Source organism: Passer montanus, unplaced genomic scaffold, assembly GCF_014805655.1.
Source record: "Passer montanus isolate IOZ18808 unplaced genomic scaffold, ASM1480565v1 scaffold42, whole genome shotgun sequence".
NCBI lineage: Eukaryota > Metazoa > Chordata > Aves > Passeriformes > Passeridae > Passer > Passer montanus.
Genome location: NW_024369041.1, coordinates 1,454,967 through 1,478,622, shown reverse-complemented (window position 1 = coordinate 1,478,622; position 23,656 = coordinate 1,454,967). Strand labels below are relative to the sequence as shown.

The 23,656-nt window shown below is 39.1% G+C and overlaps 1 protein-coding gene across 1 annotated transcript in view; it reads right to left on the bottom strand.

The window, feature by feature from the left end:
* NRG3 (neuregulin 3) overlaps nt 1–23,656 on the bottom strand; it is a 349,526-nt gene that overhangs the window by 22,626 nt on the left and 303,244 nt on the right. The window contains exons 8-9 of the mRNA XM_039719599.1: nt 12,366–12,468; nt 7,264–7,390 (exon numbers count right to left, since the gene is read on the bottom strand). Coding sequence (XP_039575533.1) covers nt 7,264–7,390; nt 12,366–12,468 — 230 coding nt within the window. The remainder of the gene's footprint in view (nt 1–7,263; nt 7,391–12,365; nt 12,469–23,656) is intronic.

The following is a 23,656-nucleotide window of genomic DNA, read 5'->3' as shown; positions in this document are numbered from 1 at the left end:
AAAACACTGATATCAGCCCTAGCAGCAAAATTACAGACTGATCTGCCCACAATGATGGGAACAATGATCCCTTTGACTAGAAATCTGTTTCTGTGGCTGCCCATGCAGAGACAGATCACAAAACACATCTCAGAGGACAGCCAGCAACTTCTTGGGTCCTTTGGTGATTTCAGTCAAACACTGCATTCATCATCAGCAAGTACAACTATGAAAACCAAACTGAAACAGCACTTGTGTCATCAGATAAGTAAGAAAAATATTTGAATCCTATCCACAGAGCCAGATATCTTTCTGAACCAGCCTGAAACTTTTGACCTGGGAGTATCTGTGCAAGTAAGAAGAGTGTAAACATAATTCTTCTTGTGGCAGGTGTGGGCGTAGGGCAGTCTCTGGGCACAGAGCGAGACACAAAGGTCTGCAAAGCAGACACTGGATATCAAGAACAGATTTGTTCTTGCTTTGTGAGTCAACTGCAATATCAAAAAAGAAAGAAGAAAAAAAATGTCTCTCAACTGGTATGGATCCATAAAGTTGAAGTATAGAAAAAGCTGCACTTGGGCTTGTAAGAAGTTTCCATGTTGTTGGTGGCCACTGGGCAATATCTCAGAGATATAAGAGGTTAAGTCACATTTCCACTCAGATGTGAAAAATAAAGCCCTTTTCAGACTTTTTACTTTGCATTACAACGACCTGCACTAAAACTAATAGCCCTGTTTTCCTTTTGCTTTTTATTTTTAGTACTAGACACCTAGATATCCATGCTGTCTTTAAAATAAATTGGTATCGTGGCAGCAATTACATGATGACACAGTTTAGAAAGAAAATACAAATTAAAACATTAGGAAAAAATCACAGTGGGGAAAAATGTTTGTTATGGTACAAAAGCATAACAATTCATGGAGAGGATAGTAAGTATTCTTTCAAAAGATAGTTCTTCATAATTACTAGTTTTGTCTAACAAAAGACCAGTTACTCATTAAAACAACAGACTATTATTTTTTTACTTTCACTTATTTTTATCTACATTTCTGTAGACTTCAGCAAGATCAAAAAGGAAAATCATGTAAGAATATTCTCTTTTAAAAATAGGTTACATGTACTTTTAGTGCAGCCAGTCACACTTCTTATGACCAACTCCCTAGATAAAATAACAGCTCTTCAAATTTTTCTCCACTGCTCTTCTCCCTCTTTCTGTTGATTGAAATACCCATGTTAAACACAAAATAATTGTTTTTGTGCTTCTGAAGGCAAAGCTTAGTGGCAATATGCAAAATGGTCCTGCATGCATGAAGTAAACACAACTGAAATAAAAAGAAGAAACATATTCCACTCCCATTACTTTCAGTTACCATGATCTTAGATGTCACTTGTAAATGTTGTAGATAAAATATTCAGACAGAAATATGATTTTTAAGGTACTCACATCGGTGGAGGTTTTAAACTTTAATAGTTACCCTGCCAGCTGCAGAAATAAAAGTGGCTTTGATTTCTGACCTGAATAAATCAATTTGAGCTATGTAAAGAACGGCTTGCCAGAGCCAAGAAGCTATTTCTGTCCTTTTTTTGAGTTTGCTCATGGCACAAAACTGAAGGCCTGAATGGCCTGCAAGACCATGAGTATGAAGTCAATCATGAAGAGCAGAGATAAGCTGTGCCTTTTGCTACATCCTTGTTTCAGGTGGGTGTGGGCTGGAGCAGTGGCACACAGAGACATTCCTCATCACAGCTGAGGAACACCAGGACACCAGAAGCTGCTCTGACGCTGATCAGCAAACTTTAATGCAGGTCTAGCACCAGCACCACTCAGGCACAGCCTACAAAGGGCATTTTTTTCTCCCTAACTGGACATTTCCCACCTTTTCAGATACACCACTTAATACAAAATCATAACATTCATTACAATGAAAATGTCAATTAGAGTTTAAATTGAGGGTGTGAATATACAGGGAATTCTAACAATGTAACTGAACAGATCTGGATGCACCATGTTATTAATACATTTTAATATATTTAAACACAGTCAGGTTTGTTCTCCTTCAACTTAACTCCTAGTGCCACACCCATTCTCTAAGATCACCTCTGGAAAAAAACACCTTCCTACTTTTGTGAAGAGCTTAGAGCAGCATCAGTTGGTGCCCCCAGAAGGACAATATGGGATCATTCCCCAGCCACATCCCAGCAGGGTCATCCTGCTGCTCTCACAGCTAGGTTCTCACCTGGGCTGAGCTTTATGGAAGCCTCTGACTACTGTGAGCTGCTGCATGCTCAGCCATGAGGGAGAATAAGCTGTGAAACCCTTTGAAAGGCCTGTTCCAATAGAAAGCATTACTGAAAGCTTATCTGAATGTGGGTTTTTTAATGTTTTTTTTGCTTTCTTGGTTAATTATCTGTTCTTGTTTGAGCAATTACTGAAAAACACTGAGAAATATGGCTAAATAAATTAAAGAATAATGATTGCTTTAAAAAAAACTGCAAATTTTCCATTTTTCCTTGTTTCATGGAGAAAATAATCTATTATGTGCAATTACTCAACTCTCTGACAATAAAAATTCCGCCCCCTGCTAGTTAATGGTAAGTGAATCTGTGAAGGCAGCCCGAGCCAGGAGACAAGAAATCAACCTTTGTCACTGACCTGCTGCATTACTGTGAGCACATAACTCGTCTGCTCTATGCCTTGAATTCCCTGTTCTGGAATGTAGGGCTCAGGGATAACAAATGCCACTGGAATATGCTACTGAGTATAAAATAAATAAAAAAATATATTAAATATATATATACAAAAAAATTTACTAAAAATGAAAAGGAAAGTCATTCTTTTAATGACACTTTTGTATGTAGTAATGGAGCAATGCAATCCTGCGACAAATGTAACTCTTCTGGAAGAGTCCAGAAGTCTTTTGGCAGACTTACTGAAGCTTCAGTCAGTATCTTTGTAGTCTGTGGGTTTAAGGACCAATAGCAGGCTGTTGTTTAAATGTTTAAATGCTACTGAGTAGCTTGACACTGCTGTCCTGGTGTTATGCAAACCACAACACTCATCCCTCCCCTGGGATTTACTTAGCTCCTCTCCTCAGTGATTCCCCCAAAACAGTAAAAGGTCCAGAAATTCACTTGGCACTGGAAGAGAGGTGATGTGGGGATGCCATTTCAGAAAGAACTTAGAAGGCAGAGGGGTCAGCTTGAAATGACATTCAGAGAAGAGGAAAATTTTCTCAAGGAGGAAAAGAGCCAGATATTTTTCTGAGGGGGCTGAGCTTGCACAAAAGCACATCAGCTGGTACATTTAACATCCTTACTGCTCCCCTATGCTCTGTATGTTTTGTTGCCAGCACTGCCTCTAGACAGAGGGCAGTAAATTCGGGTTTGTCTATTCTGGCAGTTCTTCCTAAGTAGCCATGTGATACAGAAATGGGAAATTTGTTCTTGTTCTCAGCTGATAAATCAAATGGTAATTCTCAGAAACCCACAGAGTACTCCCCTAAAAGATTTAAAGTATCTCTTGCTTGACATATAGTAATTGCATTTCTATCACAGTGACTGAAAAGTTTTTATTTCCTACTACTATGAAAAAAAGGCAAAAAGATGCAAAATGAACATTTTTTTGTCCCTCATTATAAGAATTTCAGAAACCTGAAGCTAGTGGTTGCAAGCTAGTAGAAACAACTAGTGAAAATTGAAACCACACAGTACAGCATGAAAAGCATATTAACCACCTCAGAGGGACAGTGATGGGAAATTAATAGATCCCCTTAGTGCCATGGGAGAAGGTATTGAAAACCACGAGGATGAAAAAGGCCACTTTAAAAAGCCATGACAATTCTCAGAATCCCTAAAGGAATGTCAAGGTTTCAGCTCTTTTATTTTTTTTTCCATTACATATTTACCAAGTTGTGAGAATTTAAAAAGAAACCCTTTATATTTGTGGCTCCTGCAGGAATCAGGAGCCACCCCACCTCCTCCTGCCACCTGCATGGTGTGTGAGGGCGCACCAAGCACTTGTCCTTCTAGATGGGGAGAATGACAATTTCCTTCCTTTTGCTTATGTGGAGGCCTAACTGTTTGCTGCAGCCTTTTAAATATCTCTTGAAAGGAGGATGATCTCTTTGGGAAGGGGTACATAATACTTGGGAAGCCCTAGGTTTTATGCATTAGGTGAAATTAATCTCAATGTCCTGTGTACCTCAAAGATCCTGGATTAAAAGATGGCAGATCTCTTTCTCCCTGGCTGAAGAATTATAGCAAGATTACCATGCATTAGTCTTTAAATCCAAGAGGCTAGAAACCCTAGCAAGAACCACCAAGCAAGAATTTAAGTGTTGCTGCCAGAATATTTTGGAAAAGCAGTGGACTTGGAGAAGATTCAGAAAATCCTAGGAGCTGTGTTCAACCAGATATTTATGAATCCTTCTTACAGTACACAGTATTTTTCATCTCATTTGTACCTCTAAGAAAATAATGAAATTGCTACTGAGGATAAGACAGGTGAGCACAATTACCAGTGAAGAGCAGCAGGACTTCAGAGAGAACACAGCTGTCCTGAAAAAATCCACCCCTTTATTTCACTTTTCAGAACCACAATGGAGCAGAAGCAGGGAGTGGAGGAGGTGTAATGCACTTGAGTATGGGAGGAAAAATTACTTCACTGAGATTGGTCAAGCTCTTTATAGCCACAAACCACTTAAACCTTGTCTGCTATACCCTGGGCCTTGGGAAATAAGTTAAACCTCCTTCTAAAGCAACACATTTGGAAAGATAGATGGGCCCTTCACTAAAAATAGAAACCTCTCAGTCAAAAGGTGATGGTTCTTTCAGAATTGTCATCAAGAATAAGGAACCTTAAGTGACTTTTCTCAGGTCTCCACAAAAGCATTCTCCTCTGCAGAAGAAAGAGCTGTGTGAAAAGCCTGAAAGCATCACCAGGTCTATTCAAAAGAGACAAGAGAAAAAATCTGGGATCATCTTCTAGGGAAAGACAGAAAGGTAGCAAAAATGGGAAAACTCTCTTGTAAGGGGAGCACATGGAGTGGGAAAAGAAACAACTTCCAGGATTATCTGAACCAAAATGCCAGACTGGAGAAGTAGTCTCCAGAAAGTAACTTCCCTCATTTATTTATTCATTAGCTCCTGGAAATGAAGAGAAGTAGAATTTCTCCCCAGGCACATGCAGTGGCAGCTGCAGGACCAAAATGCCAGACTGGAGAAGTAGTCTCCAGAAAGTAACTTCCCTCATTTATTTATTCATTAGCTCCTGGAAATGAAGAGAAGTAGAATTTCTCCCCAGGCCCATGCAGTGGCAGCTGCAGATGGGAATGGCAGAGGGAATGGCAGAGGGATCACACCCAGGCTGCCTGATGCCCTTTCCGAGGGAGATCTCTGGTCTTTGAGGGGGACTCACTCAGCCATTCCTACAAAACACCTTTCCAAAGTCCCTTCTCTGCTGCCTCACCAAACCCCTGCCCTTTTCCCCCCTCCAATCTGGCAAGTTTTGTAAATCTTTCATGAGCTGCCTGCATGCATTCCTGCACTAAAATCTTCCTAACAATAGAAACTGTTATTACACTGTTACACTACATCCTGCACAAGGTCATTCTGTTTTTCTTCCTTCCTATCTTCCCAAAGGGAGAATGCATTAATGGCAAGGAGAAAACAGTTGCCTGCCAACAGCCACAAGGACGAGAAAATGGTGTGTTAATTACCAGCACTCATAATGTCAGGCTGAACAGAAATAAAAACTGAAAATCAAATTTGGATTAAAATAGTAAATATAACGATGGTGTTCAATCTCTATGTCCAGAATGTATGAACTGCTATTTCAGCCATTATGGCTATGGTTATGGAAAAAGAAAATTGCAAAATATTGCACTGAATTACAGTGAGAAAATGCCAAAGAGCATATTCTTAGTGTCAACCAAGGCTTATTTCATAGGCTAGAACAAAAGGATCATGAACTTTACCTTTTGTTGCCATCGTTACAACCAACAACACTCCCAACAGCTCTTTCTTTTAGGGACTAGAAATAATATAAGGCTGAATGAATTGAAAGTGAGAGAAAAAATTGCACAAGGTTCCCCAAATTGTGATTATGTCAATTTAGTGGAGCTAGCTTCCTTCTTGAAAGAGTATATTTTTCCTGAATTACAAAGCATATCATGAGCATAGGAGCATCACAATGGTGAATACATAACTTTTAGTGAATACAAGCAATGCTCTCACAGCCTCTGTGTCTTAGCAGGGAGGCTCTGCTTACTCTAAATTGATTAAAAGGGCTTACATTTATCTCTGAATTAACTGGATGTGAATTAGGAGTTTAGAAGTCTTTGTATCAGTGGTCATGAGTGCTCACTTTTGCTCAACTCCCACTGTTTTGATGGAATCTGGCAAATAAGATAGTCATTCCTTTAAGCAACAGTAAGATACTTGTTTTTAAAGAAAATGAGTTAATAATTTAGAAAGGTTTTAATACATCTTTTATATTTTCCTATTATATTGCTTACCAGGATCCTTTTTCCAAAGGCTTTGTTCAAAGTAAGACAGGGCTGATTGTGTGTGAGCAGGGGAAAGAAAATGACATACACTGGAAAATATCTTCCTAAAAAAATACCAGGTCTAAATAAATTGGTTATCTTGAAATTTCTTATTTCAAACACGATTTACATATTTCATGATTAGGAGATTGTAATGACTTACATATAATTACATTCAGAAAATGATTAAATATATTTCAAATTTAATTTGAACAGACTAATTTCTTTCTGTAAACTAAAGTACCTTTAAATAAAGACCCAGAAAAATGAGACCATCTGCACGGTCTTCCCTTGGGCATTTGTTTACATGAGTAAATTTAGTTCTAGATTTGGAATTTACTCTGAATTAACTGTGACAAATCTCTATGTTTTTTCATGCAGGTCCATAAAGTATTGGAAGGCATGGCATCACTTAAGTTCAAGGACCCTCACTACACATGCAGACATGTACGACCTCAGGTATTGCAGGAGACTATAACAGCAATCTCCACTGCGGAATGCAGAGCTGGGGGGCTCAGCAAAGCCTGCCACATGAACAAAATGTACCAGGATCCATTGAAATAACTTCAGAAAAAAATCCCTGCTTTCCATTAAGAGGCCTGATAGAAGACATTTTATGAAAGAGGTGAGAATTGTGGTTCCCATTGCTCAGATGTTAATAGCAGCATGACGATGTGCTGCCATCAGCAGCAGGAACTCAGCCAGGCTATTAAGTGCTGTAGCTGGCAGGATTACTTACATTTTGCAGCTGGACTTGGCTTTGTGCCATACACTCCGACTTTGCCATCATGCTGGAAGCATTCAGGCTGTAGGTTTTCCTATTCTGCGTTTCTTTCAGCTGTTCATGAATCTGCTTGGTTTGCTTCCTGCAGAGAGAAATAAAATTCACGTAAGGAAGAGCTCGCTTGATCTTCTGCTATAGCCATGGTACTTTTATAGCCACAGCTCCCTTTGTTCAAAACTTCACCGTGCTAGATGAGCCAGCTGAGCTAATTCACTGATGTCTGATATTCCAATGCAGCCGTTGTTTCCTGGCAAGGCTTAACAAAGGGGGAAAAAAACCCCTCTCTTGTGTTTTAAAATACCTTCTATTCTCAGATTACTACAATAGTGTGCTCGTTGTGCCGCTGCAGAGTTTTGTAAGACCATCTATTGCACATTTAACAATAGCTTGCAAGTCAGTCTGAATAATAAAAAAGCATTTTGCTCTGATTTGGAAAAAAGGTTTTGGCAAATAAAACGGGCATTAGCCCCTGCTGGCTATAAAAATTGATGAAGAATCAAAGATTTCTGCTGGCTGATTAGACTTGACCTATAACACATCTTGTATTGTACAGCTTCTGCTTATATGCTTAAACCTGGAAAAATGTCAGTATGGCCACTGAGACTGTGTTTTTGAGTTATTATACTATAATCCTCCCTGTCAGAGCTAGGAATACCTCTGGATGAATCCCTTGCATTATTCAGGAGATAACTATACTGTTAACAAAGACTTTCTGTTTCTGCCACACTATACTGAGTGGAAGTGACAAACAGTTTTTGAGTTCTGTACATGACAGAGGATATGAGACAGCAAACTTTAAATATTACTTTTATCTTCTGCAAAAAGTTATCTCAGCTGGGCAAAAACTGTTAGCAAAATACATTTAAGCTCTTTTATCAGTTTTCTTTTTTTTTTTTTGTGATAAGCTACATTGTCTGGGACTATCAGCTTTAAACAATGATGAGCAAAAAACTTCACAATACCATTTTAATTCTTTCCTTCCCTGCTTTCTTTCTCTCTCTAGAAGATGCATCTCCAGCAGTGAACCTACAAAGTCCTTGGAAACAACCCAGTAATGTCAGGGACTCACCAGCGGCAGCATTTCATTATGCCACCAGCAGGTTTTGGACAGCAACTGGTGCTGAGCCAAATTCTCAAAGGAAGTGATTTCTGGCAAGTATTTAGAAGAGATAAAGAAAATATTGTCTTTCTATATCGAAATTTAAATTCCAGCTAAGCAGCTTCAGCAGCATTTTGAAACATTTCTGGTTTGATTTTGGAAAGCCTTATGACATCATTAAATATGATAGGGTCTTGTGTCAGATGGTGAATTTGACACTGAATGAATTATAAAATTAATTTTTTATTTGCAGTGGAATCTCTGTCTACTGCTGGAAGGTGTAAGAAAGCAGAGGAAAAGGACTTATGTGTTCAGTGGAGGGGCCTGTGAGAGAGGACAAGTTCCCTCAATACGTAAGTAAGTAGTGAGAAGTATCACAGTTCAGATATTCAATTTTAATAACATAGTTTTAATAATTCTTGAGTCCCTCTGTTTTGGTTCAGTATGACACAATGTAAGCATTTGCTTAAATTCAACAAATTGTAAGTAGCTGCTCAGAAGTGTTTGTTACAGCTCGTGTCCTGAGTACAGGTCATTAGCCATAACAAATCCAGAACTCTAAGCACCTCTTAGGCTTTCTACTTGCATCCTATCTTGAAACAAATGCAAAGGAATGAATTCATATTGCAAGCATGTTACAAATACGAGTGGCATGTTTTGAGTATTGCTAGGAGCTCATAATTAGTAAAATCTATGAATAGAGGTAGGTGAGGAAATAATTTCTCAAAATAATTTCACAAAACATTCTCAAGACTTTCTTTAGTCAAAACTGGTAGAATTCATATTGGAATAATCTGAATAGATATATAATCTGAAGGAATATAGTGTCAAATTAATTAGTCAGTTGAGTCTGAAACATCTCTTTTAAAAATATTTTTAATATCCCCTAATCTTTGAATCTAATGAAATTCAACAATTTCATTTGTAAAATGTCTAAACGAGCTCTTCAGCTTTTCATAAAATTCCCGTGGAGATTCATAAAAGCAACTTTGGCGTTTTTAGGAACAACTATTTTCTGACCAGCTAAATTACATCCACTGAGGAAATGAGCACATCTATTCCTCTGTCCTACTGGAAAACCAGCCTCCTGCCTGGTCTCCAGAATGGCTATGGAATCTTCAGGAATTTTTTGCATGACTTCATGTAAGGTATGAACAATGAGAGTGAAACATGATCACAGCATCAGATTTTGGGAACCGCTCATAGACATACAAAATGACAATTTAATCAGGAAAATTACAAAACAATATTTGCATTTATTTATAAAAATAGAGTTGTTTCTATATTTATAAACATGTGTAAATAAACTGCAAAAATTCAGCCTCACTACTGCAGTCTTCAACATTACAATTGAAATTCCTGAAGGTAATTTGCTGAGAAAAACAATCCAAACATTAATTTCCTTTTATGTTCATGCAACCTAACATTAATATCAGGTTTATGCATATTCATCTGGCCAAACTATAGGATGCACAGCTATAAAACTAGAAACCATTAATAATTCAAAGTTACTTGCTGATTAATAAATTTATTTTATAAGTTTTGTTTTCAAAACAAATGGGCTTATGTGTTCTACTTTAGAGTTGTTTGGCAATGAAGTGCTCTTACTTCAGCAAGAAATAAAGTCACTAGTCATTTGTAAAAGTCTAAGCTGTAAAGGGCAGCCCATTACTGTACTCTTCATCTGTTGCTAACACTTCCAGCACTTTCTTGATTAACCTAAAAGGAATAATTGGAAGGGCACAGAGTTTAATTATAGTTCTAAACTTTCTCAGATTGAATCTATTTTAAAAAAGGACTTTTAATTCAATGGCATATAGGGAAGTGCCTATTTCTACCAGCTGGTATTATAGAATTGTTGGACTAAGTAAGTCAGGATCTTCATGGAAACTTTTCACTGTTCAGAGTTTCTATATCTGTTTGCAGTATTCTAAATTTTTTGTATATCAAATGAAACCCCAAGATAACCCCCATGCAGGAGGAATGCTTTGATAATCCTTAAGCATAGTCAGGGTCAATATGCCTGATAAAGAAGCTCCCAAAAACCTGCTGACTCAAAGCTAACATATGGTAAGTGTTGAGGCACTTCAAATTTGTTGGATTTTACACCTTCTTAAGACACTGGCCAGTGTTACATTTACAATTTTACCTGGGCTCCATGAGACCCAGTCTAGACACTTCTGTTCCTCTTTGGACAGCACCAGATGGAGCCACAGCCAGGGTGCTGGGACTGATCAGTCTCCCTTGCACTGCCTGAGGCCGCCTGACTGAACCAGAGCTGCTCATTTTCTCCCCAAACTTCAGTTCCCAGAGCCTGGCACCAGCTGAAGAGCACTTCAGCTCTTCTCAGTAACTCTCATATAAGAGTTATTTATAATCAGACAAAGCCCCAGAGCCAACACCCTCACCTGCTCCTGAGTTATGATGCACTATTGTCCTGTAAGCTCCTCTTTCAAGTGTTATTTTCACTCACTATTTTCAGACTTGGCTCTCCTCACCACCAGGGTGTTTTTCAGGCTGTTCCAGCCCAGCTCTCACCATTCCCTACAGCACTGCAGCACCAAGAGGGGCGCTGTGAATAACAGAGGTGCTTTTCATTCCCAGTACGCTCAGTCACTGGCTGCATGTTCTTCCTACTGACAATCCCATCCTGCCTTTCTGAAACTCTCTTCATCAGCAAAACCCTCAAGCCTTTCCAGGGAGATTCTCACTCACTCTTCCTTCTAAGAGCTGCAGAGCTGAAATGCATAATGACATTCCTAATGGCAGTGCCAAAGTGCCTGTCTCTGCTCACATTTACACTACAACCAAGGAGTTCCCAGGGAGGAATTGTCCTGCCAGTCTGTCCTTCCCAGCCAGCATCACTGTCACTCTGGATGTCCACAGAACAATTAAAGAAAATCCCTCAAGACATCAGAATAATTTAGAAAAAAACGTGAACTGACTCAAATCTTCACTCATGGCCTACCCCTGAAGTCTGAGGGAAAGAAAAAGGGGTAAAAAAGACCTGGTGACTTTTTTTTATTCCTCCCCTCGGTTAGAGAAGTCAATTTAAATTTTTTTCTAAATAAAACCCAATCCTCATTAGATTTCCTAGACATTAAAATAAATTCTAGAAAGGGGGTTTCAGGTAAACATTCAAACTTTTAAATAGTGCCAACCTTCACATTTTTGATGTTCAGCCACCCTGACTAGCCCCATGCAGGTACTTTTTTACATTGATTTGTGTTTTCTCATTAACTCCAGCTGGAACAGGAATGAAGGATGACCACCATAGAGAACATATTTATTGATACAGGGGCACTGAGAAGCATGTCATGTAACTGCTATGAGGTTTTTTCAACTCAGATTACAAAAAAAATAAATATTATAAAATAATATTCAGTTGGGAAGATAAAAAGAAGAGAGTGGACAATATTTCACTTGAAACTAGTTTAGTCCAGATGATTTCACTGCTTGAATAGGACAAAGTGCTTCTGTGTTAGAGACACTCATATGCATCTTCATCAACAGGCTGCTGTATTAGCTACAGGTTACAGATACCTGCAGAGGACTTGTTTCTGCATTTCTAACTTTACTTTTGTTCTCCGCATACAGAAATGGACATTCAGGGATATGAAATGAAATGCAAAAAGGAGATGGTATGTTTAAACTATTGTTTCCAGAAGAGCAAAGTGATTGTTGCACTGATGATAAATGACACAAAATTATTACTGTCAAAAAAAGAAAAAATAACTGGATATGACACAATCTATTATTTTATGATATCAGAAAATAGTAAGAAGAACACATATTGCTCTTGTTTATGTTTTGGGGAGGACTTAGTGCAGCCATGGGGAGCTGCTGTAGGCAGACCAGAGATAACAGCAACTTCACAAGGAGGGGAGAAGCTGAAGAACTCTAACGCTGTAAAAAGGAGAGCAGCTGAACCCCAGACACAGCAGAGGAAGGCTCTTACTTTGTTTTGAAGTAGAAGGCTGCACAGAGCATGCCCACCACGACGATGCCGAAGACGATGCAGGCGATGGACAGCACCTGGCGCTGGTACACCTCCTCGCTCTCTGTGGACAGCAAAGGCAGGGTTAGGGAAGCACAGCACACACACCTGCCAAAAGGGGCTGAGCACCTCGTGGTGTCACTAATAATGGACAGACACTTGGGGGTCTGGGCTGGATAATTCCTCTGCAGAATGGAAGAACCCCTTCTCTGAACTCCTCCTCTAGTAAGGTTCATGCAGCTGTGGCCTCCTCGGGATTTTTTAGACAATAGCCCCAGTACACTCTGAGAGATACATAATAATGACAGTCAGGGCAGTTTAATCTTTTCTCTGCCCTACATGGTGGTTTTCAGCTTTTCTCAACAAAGATTTTGCCATCAATGGGATAAATACCCTTACCACCATGGAGTTTTTCTGGCTTAAGGAAAGAACAATCCGAGCTCTTCTAATGTCCCACAGGAATCAGAGCTCTCCTTTACCTACCCCAAAAATATAAGAGTTTTTTTTTAATTTGAGTAGTGATTCCAATGCCTTACTCCCATGTCCTAAAGTTTATGCAAAACATGCCTGGGTAAAAAATCAACTCAATGAACTTGCATGGAACCCAGTGACTATTTTGCTATGGAGCACCAGATATCGCTTTGATAGGTGTTTAGTTTAAAAAAAAACAGATTTTCTTTTCTAAATAACTTTAAAACAAACAGAATGAAAGTAAAAAAAAATTAAAGAAAAAAGCTAAGGAAATAAGAGAAAACACTCATTCATGACAGCAGACAGGAGCTGATAAACAACTGGAGACTCACACATTCAATTCAACAGCTCCTGAAGCGTTATATTTTATGTTTATTCTTCCAACTGCTTTTCTAGTTCAAAATGCGAACATGCCAAACAGACTGCTATTTTTAAAGATCAGTTTCTCCAAATATGCAATGTAAAAACCAGTATTTTCATCCACAGATTCCAGGTGTAAAGCCCACAGGTGGGATGATCAAAGCACAGTACAAGCTCTGCATGCTGACAAACCCACACTTCCCTCCTAGGCTGGAGCTCCTCAGTGCAGGCTCCCCCACAGATGTGAACACCAGGCACACATGTCAAGTAGGTGGCAGCAGCTCCAAGTTTGTAACTCTCAGGTTCACAACAAATATTGTATGAAAACACCAAGGTAAATCTAGGCAAATCACTAAAGACTATGTGCAGTACCCTAATCAGTACTAATTAATAATTTTTCAAGAATGAATATCACAGTGCTATTACTAAACATTTGGAATCTTAAACACAAGCATCTGTCTCTTGTAAGACCCAGTTATTATTTTGTAAGCTATTAAAATAAAGTTACAGTATCAAATCTTGATTTTTAATTACTTGTCTACTTTCTTCATCAAACACCACCACAGTGATCTAAAACAGAAAATGTCCTCAGCTTCTACTGACATTTCCCCATCATTTAAATTTGAAATTCCAGAAGTACTTCTAAAATGCTATCTTAAAAATAATAAAACAGAAGCAAATAGACTTTTCACCTGTCTAAAATATAACTGGATAAATTGTAATTCAACAGGAAATCCTGTTCACATTGCACTAAAAGTGCTTCCAGTACAGCTTTAGGCCTATTCCTCAGTGGGAGGTACAAAATCTGGATCTAGACAGTAAATCCTTTCTGGCACTGAATGAAATGTTTGGTGTTTCATGTCTTTTGCTTTATTTATTCGTTTGCTGTTAAAAGCAATTGTGCAAACACAGTTACTCACCTTTCATTTCCACAGTAATAGACAAATCTAACAAATTTGAATTTTTACATTGCTGTAATCACACTCATTAAAAAATTCCTCATTTCAGCAATTCTTAACCTGTTCTGCCTGAATAATGATGTCAGCACCTACTCCCTAAGCCCTAAGTAAACCATACATAGAACTGCAGTTTCACTCAAACATTCCATATAAATAACAATTAAAGAATCTGTTCATGAAAATAAACTGATTTAAGTAATGCATGCACTAGGCTTAATTTTTATTTTCTTCAACAGAAGTCCTCATTAAATACTTTATTTTTTCTCTTGCTATTTCTTTTTGAGAAATTGGGAGTTTAATACAGCTGTGCTCTTTTGTCAGTCCTGAGTAGTGATCACTGCCTTGTTAAAGAAGCTTCAGAATAAGCCTTTCCAAGATAAAAGCAATTCAGGACCAGACAATATTATCTTGCTGAAACAACTATGTGAAGATTTAAGTCTTTTGTGCAGTCAGATTAATCCCTGTCACCAGCCTTCAACACATGCTGATCAATATTTTCTTTCCTTTTTGTTTACTTTGTACAGTGCATATTTAAAGAAGTACTTATTGATTACCCACATTCCATTTCTCTAGACACCTTTGTTCATTTTTTACATCCTGCAAATATTTATTTATGTATTGGATTCCACCATTTTTTGTCTCTAACATCTTTAAATATAATCAGTTCAGCAATTTTCCATTCTCTAATCTTCTGCAGTGGCTTTATTTAAAATTCACCTTCTTACTATCAGCAATGCAATCTGTCTTTCTCTGCAAACTATGAAGGTCTCCTCATGATTGCCTTGATCTAACCTCACTACTGTGCTAAGCACAGGTAGCACAGCTGGGATCCTCTCCAGACAAGGAGCATCAAAAATGGCTCCAATCTGGAGATGGCTGTGGCCAAGCACTGCGAAGCACTTGGGCCCTCACAGAACAGAAACCTGGAGAAATTCAAAGCGTGTAAAAGAGAAGAACTGCAAATTCCTTCTCCTTTGCTCAAGGATTTGCATCAGCTGGTGCATACACGTATTTACATACTGAAACTAACTTCCCAAGGTAAACTAAATTGTGACTGAAATGATAAGTCTCTCTTTATTCACATATATTCATATATTCCTTGTCTAAGTACATCACCTCAATTACAGTCTGTTGAAATAAATACTCTCGGGAGAGGATTCCTCATTTAATGAGCAGCCAAGAAAATATCTCTGCTAAAAACCAAAATATAAACTGCCATGGACATTCCTGCATAATCCACTGGAGGATTAAGACTACAGAACGTGAATTTCACCAAGCATTCAAATTACAAAAATACACAACCTCTACTGAGAGAAATACAACCACGGTGCTGAAAATTAATGTAGTAAACTGTTTAGGTGCAGACTATTTGTTTAATAACAATTATGGAAAGAAAGGTCTTCTCAGAACACAAAGACAAGACAAACTCACACAGAACATGGTGCCTGTTGCAAGGCTGAGCTCCCAAAGAAAATTCCCCATGCACTGTTACATGTGGAGCCCATTCTCAGTTATGCTATTGATTGTTTCTTATTTTCCAACCTGCTACAAAGTTTTCTAAGCTTATGTCACTCATTTGCTGCTATTATAAAACACAAAATGACTACTGGTGACCCACTGCTCACAGCACAGTTAAATTTCATGTACATTATGAAAAAAAAAAAAAGGTACACGTTATATTCCAGGTCCTGGGGATTTGGGTTTTTTAATTCTCTTGCTCTTTAAAATTTACAGTCTGTACCCTGTTTGCTTTATCCATGTGGAAAGACCCACCCAAGTATACACATATTTCTTTAGAGGATTAAAAAATGTAGGGTGGACACATTTTTCTCATGGCTATTATTTCTAAAGGATATAGTAGGTTTTTTTATTGTACATAAACTGAAACTGGTCTCTTCTTTTTGACTTTATTATAAAAGGAAGAATGCTGGTACAAGGTCCTTGAGTATGATTATAACCATAATACTGAGGAAAAAAAATTAGTTAATTAAAACAGATTATGCTAGGCTTTGTCAGCACCTAAATCCACAATATCATTACCAGCCATAATCACTGGATCCTCTGGTTCTATTGTGTGTTTTGAGTTGAAATATCTTTGAAAGGGATTTCAAATCTGAAGAACAGCATTGTGCATGTGGCCTATACAAAACAATAACAAAACAAAAATAGTAACTTTCCCCCTTGTGCTTATTTCAATGGCTTTTGAATAAAAAGCTCAATATGGTCACAAGCATCACAGAGAATAATTACTGACTATTCAAACCAAGCCAACAGAGGAATTACGACATTTACCATAAAAATGCATTACTTAACCTTTGCTCTGTGATGAAAATCACCCCCACCATGAGAATGAATAAAGGTGCAGATTAATTTTTATGCTGAAACTTTTACTCCCAGCCCCAAAAGCACAAACCCAGCATTCCCTTACCTTCCTCATTCCCTGCTCCTAACAGAACCCACTCTGCACTACTGCAAGTAACAACATGCTATAAACAAATGTCTTTTCATTGGTATACATGAAACCCAGTAGCTTTCCATGTGCACAGAGCCAGCTTTTCCTCAACAGATTACAAGGCAGCATGCAGGCAGGGCTTTGGGAGGGTTTTTTGTCCCCATGCAAAAACTGAGCCATGCAGAGGCAGCGAACTGGGCGCTGTGATCTCTGCTGTGACCTCACTGCCACACTTTTTGCACTTCCCTCCACGCCCTGCCCATACCTTTCCTGCCACACCTCGATTCCACATGGTAGTGGAATATCCTGCAGAGCCAGAACCTCACTTCTGAAGTGAACCTCACGAGTATCATTTGGCACTTAAACCCTCTTTGCTGTCCAGCCAGCAGCCTCAAAGTTCCACAGACAAAAAATGGAGGAGGACTACATGGAAATATCACCCACAATATAAAGATTTACAATAAATTATGGATTCCCATAAGATAAAAGAGAGTAGTTAAAGCATGTTTCTCAATAGAGCTAGATTTATGCGTGAGAAGTACTGAACTATATACAGCATTCTAAATTTAATTCATGAAGAGAATAAAAAAAGCCTGTATGTTCCACAGAATCTGTGATTGCCTCAGCATCAGACATTCCAGTCTCCCAAGAGTTTTCTCTGTTCTTGCACTTGCAAAAACCTACTGCACAGATTCTCTGCCATATGCTGTGGCTTGTGCTAAGGCAGAGTGAAATGGCTGAGATGCTACAAGGCACAGTTCACAAATTTCTTCTTTGACCTTGACTAAGTCAAGACCCTTGTTCTTTTTGTAACCATAAGGATACTGCCTCTTCCATTGCAGGGATTAACATGATAAAATGTAATATAAACATATTAACCTCTAAAGAAGTCTTTGCAAATACATGAAATAGATAAACCCACCCCAGACAACTCTGTTTCAACATCTTTAAGGGCATATGGATTACTTCACATAAAATATCATGGTTTTTTCTAAGTCTCAGCTACTTTAAAAAAAACACAGAGTTTTCTTCCTTAAGACTTTGGTCTGTCTGGGTAGAATTTCCCTTTTAAAGGGATTCAAGACACTTAGGTCCCCAAACCAGAAGCAGAAATTTTATCTGCTATCGTTTATGGAGAGGACAGAGTCAAGGTTAATTGCACAGATTCCCATCTCAGACTGGAAACAAAGCAAGCTGACTTCTGCTGGAAGAAGTTCATAAAACATTTCACAGTTTTCACCGTGATTCTTTCTTGGGAAGAGCTGTTCGATAATTCTGATTGCAACAAAGATGAACAAAATAATTTTTTTCTCCTAGTGGAACGTCTACAGCACAAGGATTTTAATGAATGCAAAGTGAAATAGATGCAGCCCATTACATACTACAACTGCATGATATTTACATTGTTTGGCTATTGGCATTTAACACTGGTGAGATCATTTCCTGCATACACAGAAGACAAAAGGAAAGAAAGACTGTTCAACATGTCTGACTGACCTATTTTGAGTACTTGATTCTACAGCACTAATACTACACTGGCACTGGTTTTGCATGAGATTAGAAATGAAGCAATGAATTAGGTGTAATCACTCACCATGAAAAGGGATGCAAAGGTATGTGCTGTAACTCTGAGGCTGAGCTCTCAGTTTTAGGTTGCTGAGTGAAAGGTTAAATCTCAACCAAAAAGCAATGGAAAAAATTTCCTCAAATAAAATGTGCTGAATGCTGAAGAGTTATCTGCAAAAACTCCCAAACAATCAAAAAAACAAATGTATAACCTTACAGAGATCTTGGGTTGTCTGTGATTCCAGCAGGAGTGAAGGTGCCAATATCCTTAGGAAGTACTACTTGTTATAAAGTGAAAATTTGATTAGCACATTTAAACAGCAAGATCTTAATTCTGAAGGTAAATTAATTTTAACTTCAGTATCCTAAGAAACTATCTTTTCTGTTTATCTGCAGGCAACTTGGGATTTGCGCCAGCTATCTCCATAACTCAAATCTAACAAACTCTCAAAGCCACATCTAAGTACATTCACTGCAACATATTCATTAAATTTTAGGCTTGAAACAGCCCCACAGGAAGCTAAGGGATGAGAGGTAACCTTTTCCTTTTAGGAAAAAATCTTGTTACAAGTGCTTTTGTATTGACAATTTACAAGAAAAACCAATCCTATTACAAACTTTACCTATTTTCCTTTTATTTCCAAGATGGATATGGTCAGTCACTAACCAAATTCACTCCCTAAATCTCATCAGTTCTCTGTGTGTGAGCACTAATTTTCCTTGCTGAACAATTCAGTTTTAGTATTATAGCAATTCTAAGTTTCTCCAAGACTTTCTACTGTTGCAAAAATACACCCAGTATGCCAACCTGTAATACAGTTCTATTACATACTAATAAGAATTAAAATTACATATGAACCTTATTTTTTAGCCTATTAATTTTTGATACAATCTGAATATATATGTTTTAACTTGAGTTTTCTAAATACAAGAGAAATATTAATATGAAGGCCATTCTTCTTCCCTCCCCAAACTTAATTTTAAGTGTGGATATAAGGGAAAAAATTTATCTGGGTAATAGAGGCTGACAGCTAAATATCTATGGTGATATTTTAGACAATGAGCTCACTGAAAAAATCTTATGATAAAAGGGTAAAGCTGTCTAAGACTGTGATCCTCTGGCAGTAATCCTCCTGCCTGATGGCTGCCTGCACTTTTGCTGATGTGTGAAAGGGATAAGAAGATAAGAAACAGCCCCCTAAGGAGCAGAAGTCTCACAGGATAGAAATTTGATAGCTGGTGGAGAGAAAAAAACAACCCTAAACAATCTGAAACATTTGATTTCTATTTTGCATTAGTCCACTGTTGAGGACATTTCTACTAAAATGCATCAGGGCACTGAAGAAATAGTATCATAGTAATAGGATGTGAAATTACAGGCCAAACAGCTAGACCTGAACAAGATGAACTCTTGCCCTAATCACAGGTGAAAGCTTGCAGACCTGAGATACAAAGCTCAGGATTTGTGCAAGGTCCTCCTGGGCAGCAGGGACTGCACGTGGCCCTGAATGCTGTGGTACCCCAGCAACTGAGCTGTAGCAGAGAAAGGCAATGAGCAGCACTTGGGAGAAAAAGCAGGGAAGCAGCAGGCATTTTCCAAGAAACTCTTTCCCTTCCCCCCAAATCACCACGTCATGTCTAAAATGGAGGGGGATGGCACTCCACAGAGCACCTCTGGTTTTTTATCATCTATGGTTCAGTACAGAAGGGCCAGGCCAAAAATGACACTCGTCACCAAGCCAAACACACCAGCTCAGTTGTAACTCCATGAGCCATCAGCATTTAGCCCCAAAAGCAGCCTAGCAGCTACTGGTTTCTCAACACAGAAAGCTCTGTCCTTTTACCAAAAATGAAAATTAAATAGAGATTGAGGACAGCAAGAGGAATTAGACACCAGTGAATACAAACTGCCAAACCTTTACAGCACAATGAGGCAGGACAACTTCCCCCCTTATTCTTCCAGGGGGAAGAGACTTTGGAATCCAGTCTCCCCTCTCTGCGTGTGCTTTTGCTCAAGAGAGAAGCCTGATGTCAGTGCTGTGTGAGTGCTTCTCCTAGCACAGGGAATGAGGGGGGCAGGAAGGATCCACCATGGACAGCACCAGCAGCAGTGACCCATCAGTCACCGGAAAAGGAATGGCAATGGGGTAATACCAAAGAAACCAACTGCAAAAGCACACTGAAAGAAAATTCCAGTGGAACAGCAGGAGGGTTTCTAAGCCTCTTCAGTGCTCCGCACATTTAGGTGGCGCAAAGCCTCTTTATGGCACCCTTGCCTGCTATTGCCTCAGTACTGAACCAATAGCTAAAACTAATAGCCACTGGTTTTGGCTGGGGCAGAGTTAGTTTTCTTCCTGCTACCTGGTACAGTGCTGCATTTTGGATTCAAAAGTGTGAGAGTTATGTTGGCAACACCTGATGTTGCAGTTGTTGCTAAGTAGTGCATGACACTGCTGAACTTACAGTAAAACCCATGTGAGTGCTAGGTACTGACATCTCCAAGTTAAAATCTGAAACTTCATCTACTTGCTCTACCATCAAGTCTTTATGTCACTTTTGCTTACTGCAAATCACAGCTCCAAGCATCTCCAACTTCTACTACATGTCTTAGGTATGCAAAAAACTTCAAAGCATAAAGAACAAAAGATTAAAGATTGAAAAATATTACAACCATATGGTGATTTGTTTTTTAACTAAGTAACATTTTTTCCAGAAGGATTTTGTTTTTGGTGAAGTTTTTTTTCCCAGTGCTTAGGTTTCCACATCCATTCTTGAAGGATAGCAATTATTTGCCAGGTCCTAGAGACCCTTCAAACCATAGATTTCCCACAGAAAGTATTATACATGGAACTGGTAAGGCTGGAAGGAATCACTGGAGGGGTCACCTGGTCCAACCTCCCTGCTGAAGCAGAATCATCACAGCACAGGATTGCCTCCAGCTGGTTCTCTTGCTCGCTCTGACAGAACATGTGAGCTCCACAACTCTCTGTAACAGCCTGAAGTGTGTGTGTGTGAAATGGTGTAGTATCCTGCTCCAGAATGATGACTCACTGCTTTTTCCTATCTTAATTTTTGGCTGCTTTTTGGCACTCCTCTACATCTTCTGAGTCTGTTACCTTTCCTACTTGTCCTTATTTTTCATTCTAAATCTTATAACCACACACAGTTCTGCACTTTTAAAATGTCTTTGCTAACGAATTTTTCCCCCACCATCAGTATGAAAAATCTTCTAAAATGAAACTTCCATTCTGCCTTTATTCTTCTTGCACTGTGACCTTCCATTTCTGCAAAATCCATGCTGAGCTGAGCTCTCCAGCTCTCCTGAGGCCCTTGTTCAGCCATGCTTTGGGTGGCACCTGGAGGAACCATAGGGAAGGATATTTAGACACAAACCTCCTGCATGAGTTACTGTAGTTTGTCAAGGTTCCTTTAGGATATAGACATGTACACAAGAATCAATCCAAAGACCATTAAGTGCAGTAGGCCCTGGAGAAGTGACATAATCATTTTGTACGTAACTCCATAAAGGTAGTTTCTGAGAAGTTTATTCCATAAAAATATGATGGCTTTATAAAGCAATAGCATTCTTTAATTCTGCTTTAGTAATTCCTTAGCTGATGAGGGTTGTTATTCCTAAGATCCTAAGCATCACTAACACATAATGTAACAACATCTTAATTTCCCAGCTGATGTTTTATTTAATCTCAGAGCTTGCATTGCTCCTATCAACAAAGCCCTGTCACTGGAATTTCTCCCAATATCTTGCTCAGTTGCTGGTATTGAACATTCCACTCAAATCTCAAGCTAACCTCAGAGCTGCCAAAATGTATTTGACAGTTACTGTTGATGGCTACATTGTCAGGAGCTTGCAGCAAGTCAAGCAATATCATAATTAAGTGCCATTTCTTTTGACTGCTACTGTTTTAACCAGGGCGCGTTTATGGATTTTTTTTTTTTTTTTTACAAAAATGTGGTGAGAGCAGTGACAGAAAAACCACAAAAGATGATTGTTAATGACTTGAAACATATTTTGCTTTTCATACACCTAAACAGAAAAGTGATGTTCTGCCTGGAGGGCTCTGGAGGGTGAGGACTCAGAGGGTAAGGACAAGGGCTTAGTCAGATGCAGAAAGATGTGACAAGGGACACTGTGTTCCCACTGAAGGACTTCAGTTTCTGAACAAGACTCTGCAGGCACAGGACTATGTATTTAGGCATTGCCTTCTTTTTGTTCCAAGCCTCAACTTCCCACAAGCCAGCACTCAGGGATGGATGTGACAAAAGGAGAGAGACTGACAGAGTGTCCTTCACACAGAGCAGAGCGCCAGTCTGCGCTCCCCTTGAAGCCACCTCCACTCACAGCTCCCAGCTATGTGCAGGATTGAAGGACTGGATACCTTTATGCACTTCTGCTGATTTTCCCTGCCTACTCCATGACCCAGTGGAACTTTGAGACAGAGATGTGGCTTGGTGTGCTCTGTCCCTCACCTTGTCACAAAACCTCCCCTTCACTCATGTCCCCAGCACAGAAAGTGCACGTTTGCTCACCACGAGGATTACAGCACTCAAGACTAGGTGGACAAATGATCAGAAGGAAAACCAGACTGTGCTGGCAGAGAGAGAAAAGTAAATATGGTGACTGTAAGCAGCTACACTCTTCCTTTAACCATCCAGTCTTTTTGTCAGCGTGAAAGATAACACCCAGTTGCTCACAGTGAGCCATGGCAGGTGCTCAGAGGCTCCTAATGCAAGCAGCAGTGTTAAGAGTGCCAGAGTGAAGCCCCAGCCCCCAGAATGTCTAGCAGGGCGCTCCCAGCACTCACCCACGTGGAGGATCTGCTCCATGAGCTTGGCAGTGGCTGCAGGCTGGCAGCAGCTGCCAGAGCTGAGCTGCTCAGACGCCAGCTTGTCTGGGTGTGTGACTGCTGGGACTGCTGTCTGTGAGCCTCAGCACAGCCCTGTGCCTCACAAGGACTGAAGGAGGGCGTTTCAATCTTTAGCAACTGGCATATTGCATGACATCAATAATGCACCCTAACTGTGCTCCCAGTTAAAAGAACGCTCTTACAGTGCCTGAGAACACAAGAATTACTCATTCTTGTACTCCTCTTCCTGCCCTCTCAACTGATATATATGAAACCCAGTATCTACTCCAATCTCTCTGTATTAATGTATTTTGGTGGATTTTAAACATGTGCAAATTGCAGTTCAAAGAGATACAAACACATGTGTAAAGGCAAGCAGGTATATCTACAAGCTATGTAAACCTTGTACTATCCTTCAGGAGAACACAAACTTTGGCCACTCTCTCCTTTACTAAAAATACACGTTTTTTACTAATTTTTACTAATAAATTTTAGATTTCAAATTTTTTTTCAAGAATGAAAAAATCCATAAACTTGCCACATCAAAAGGATGCATGGTTATACAAAACCATAGAGTGT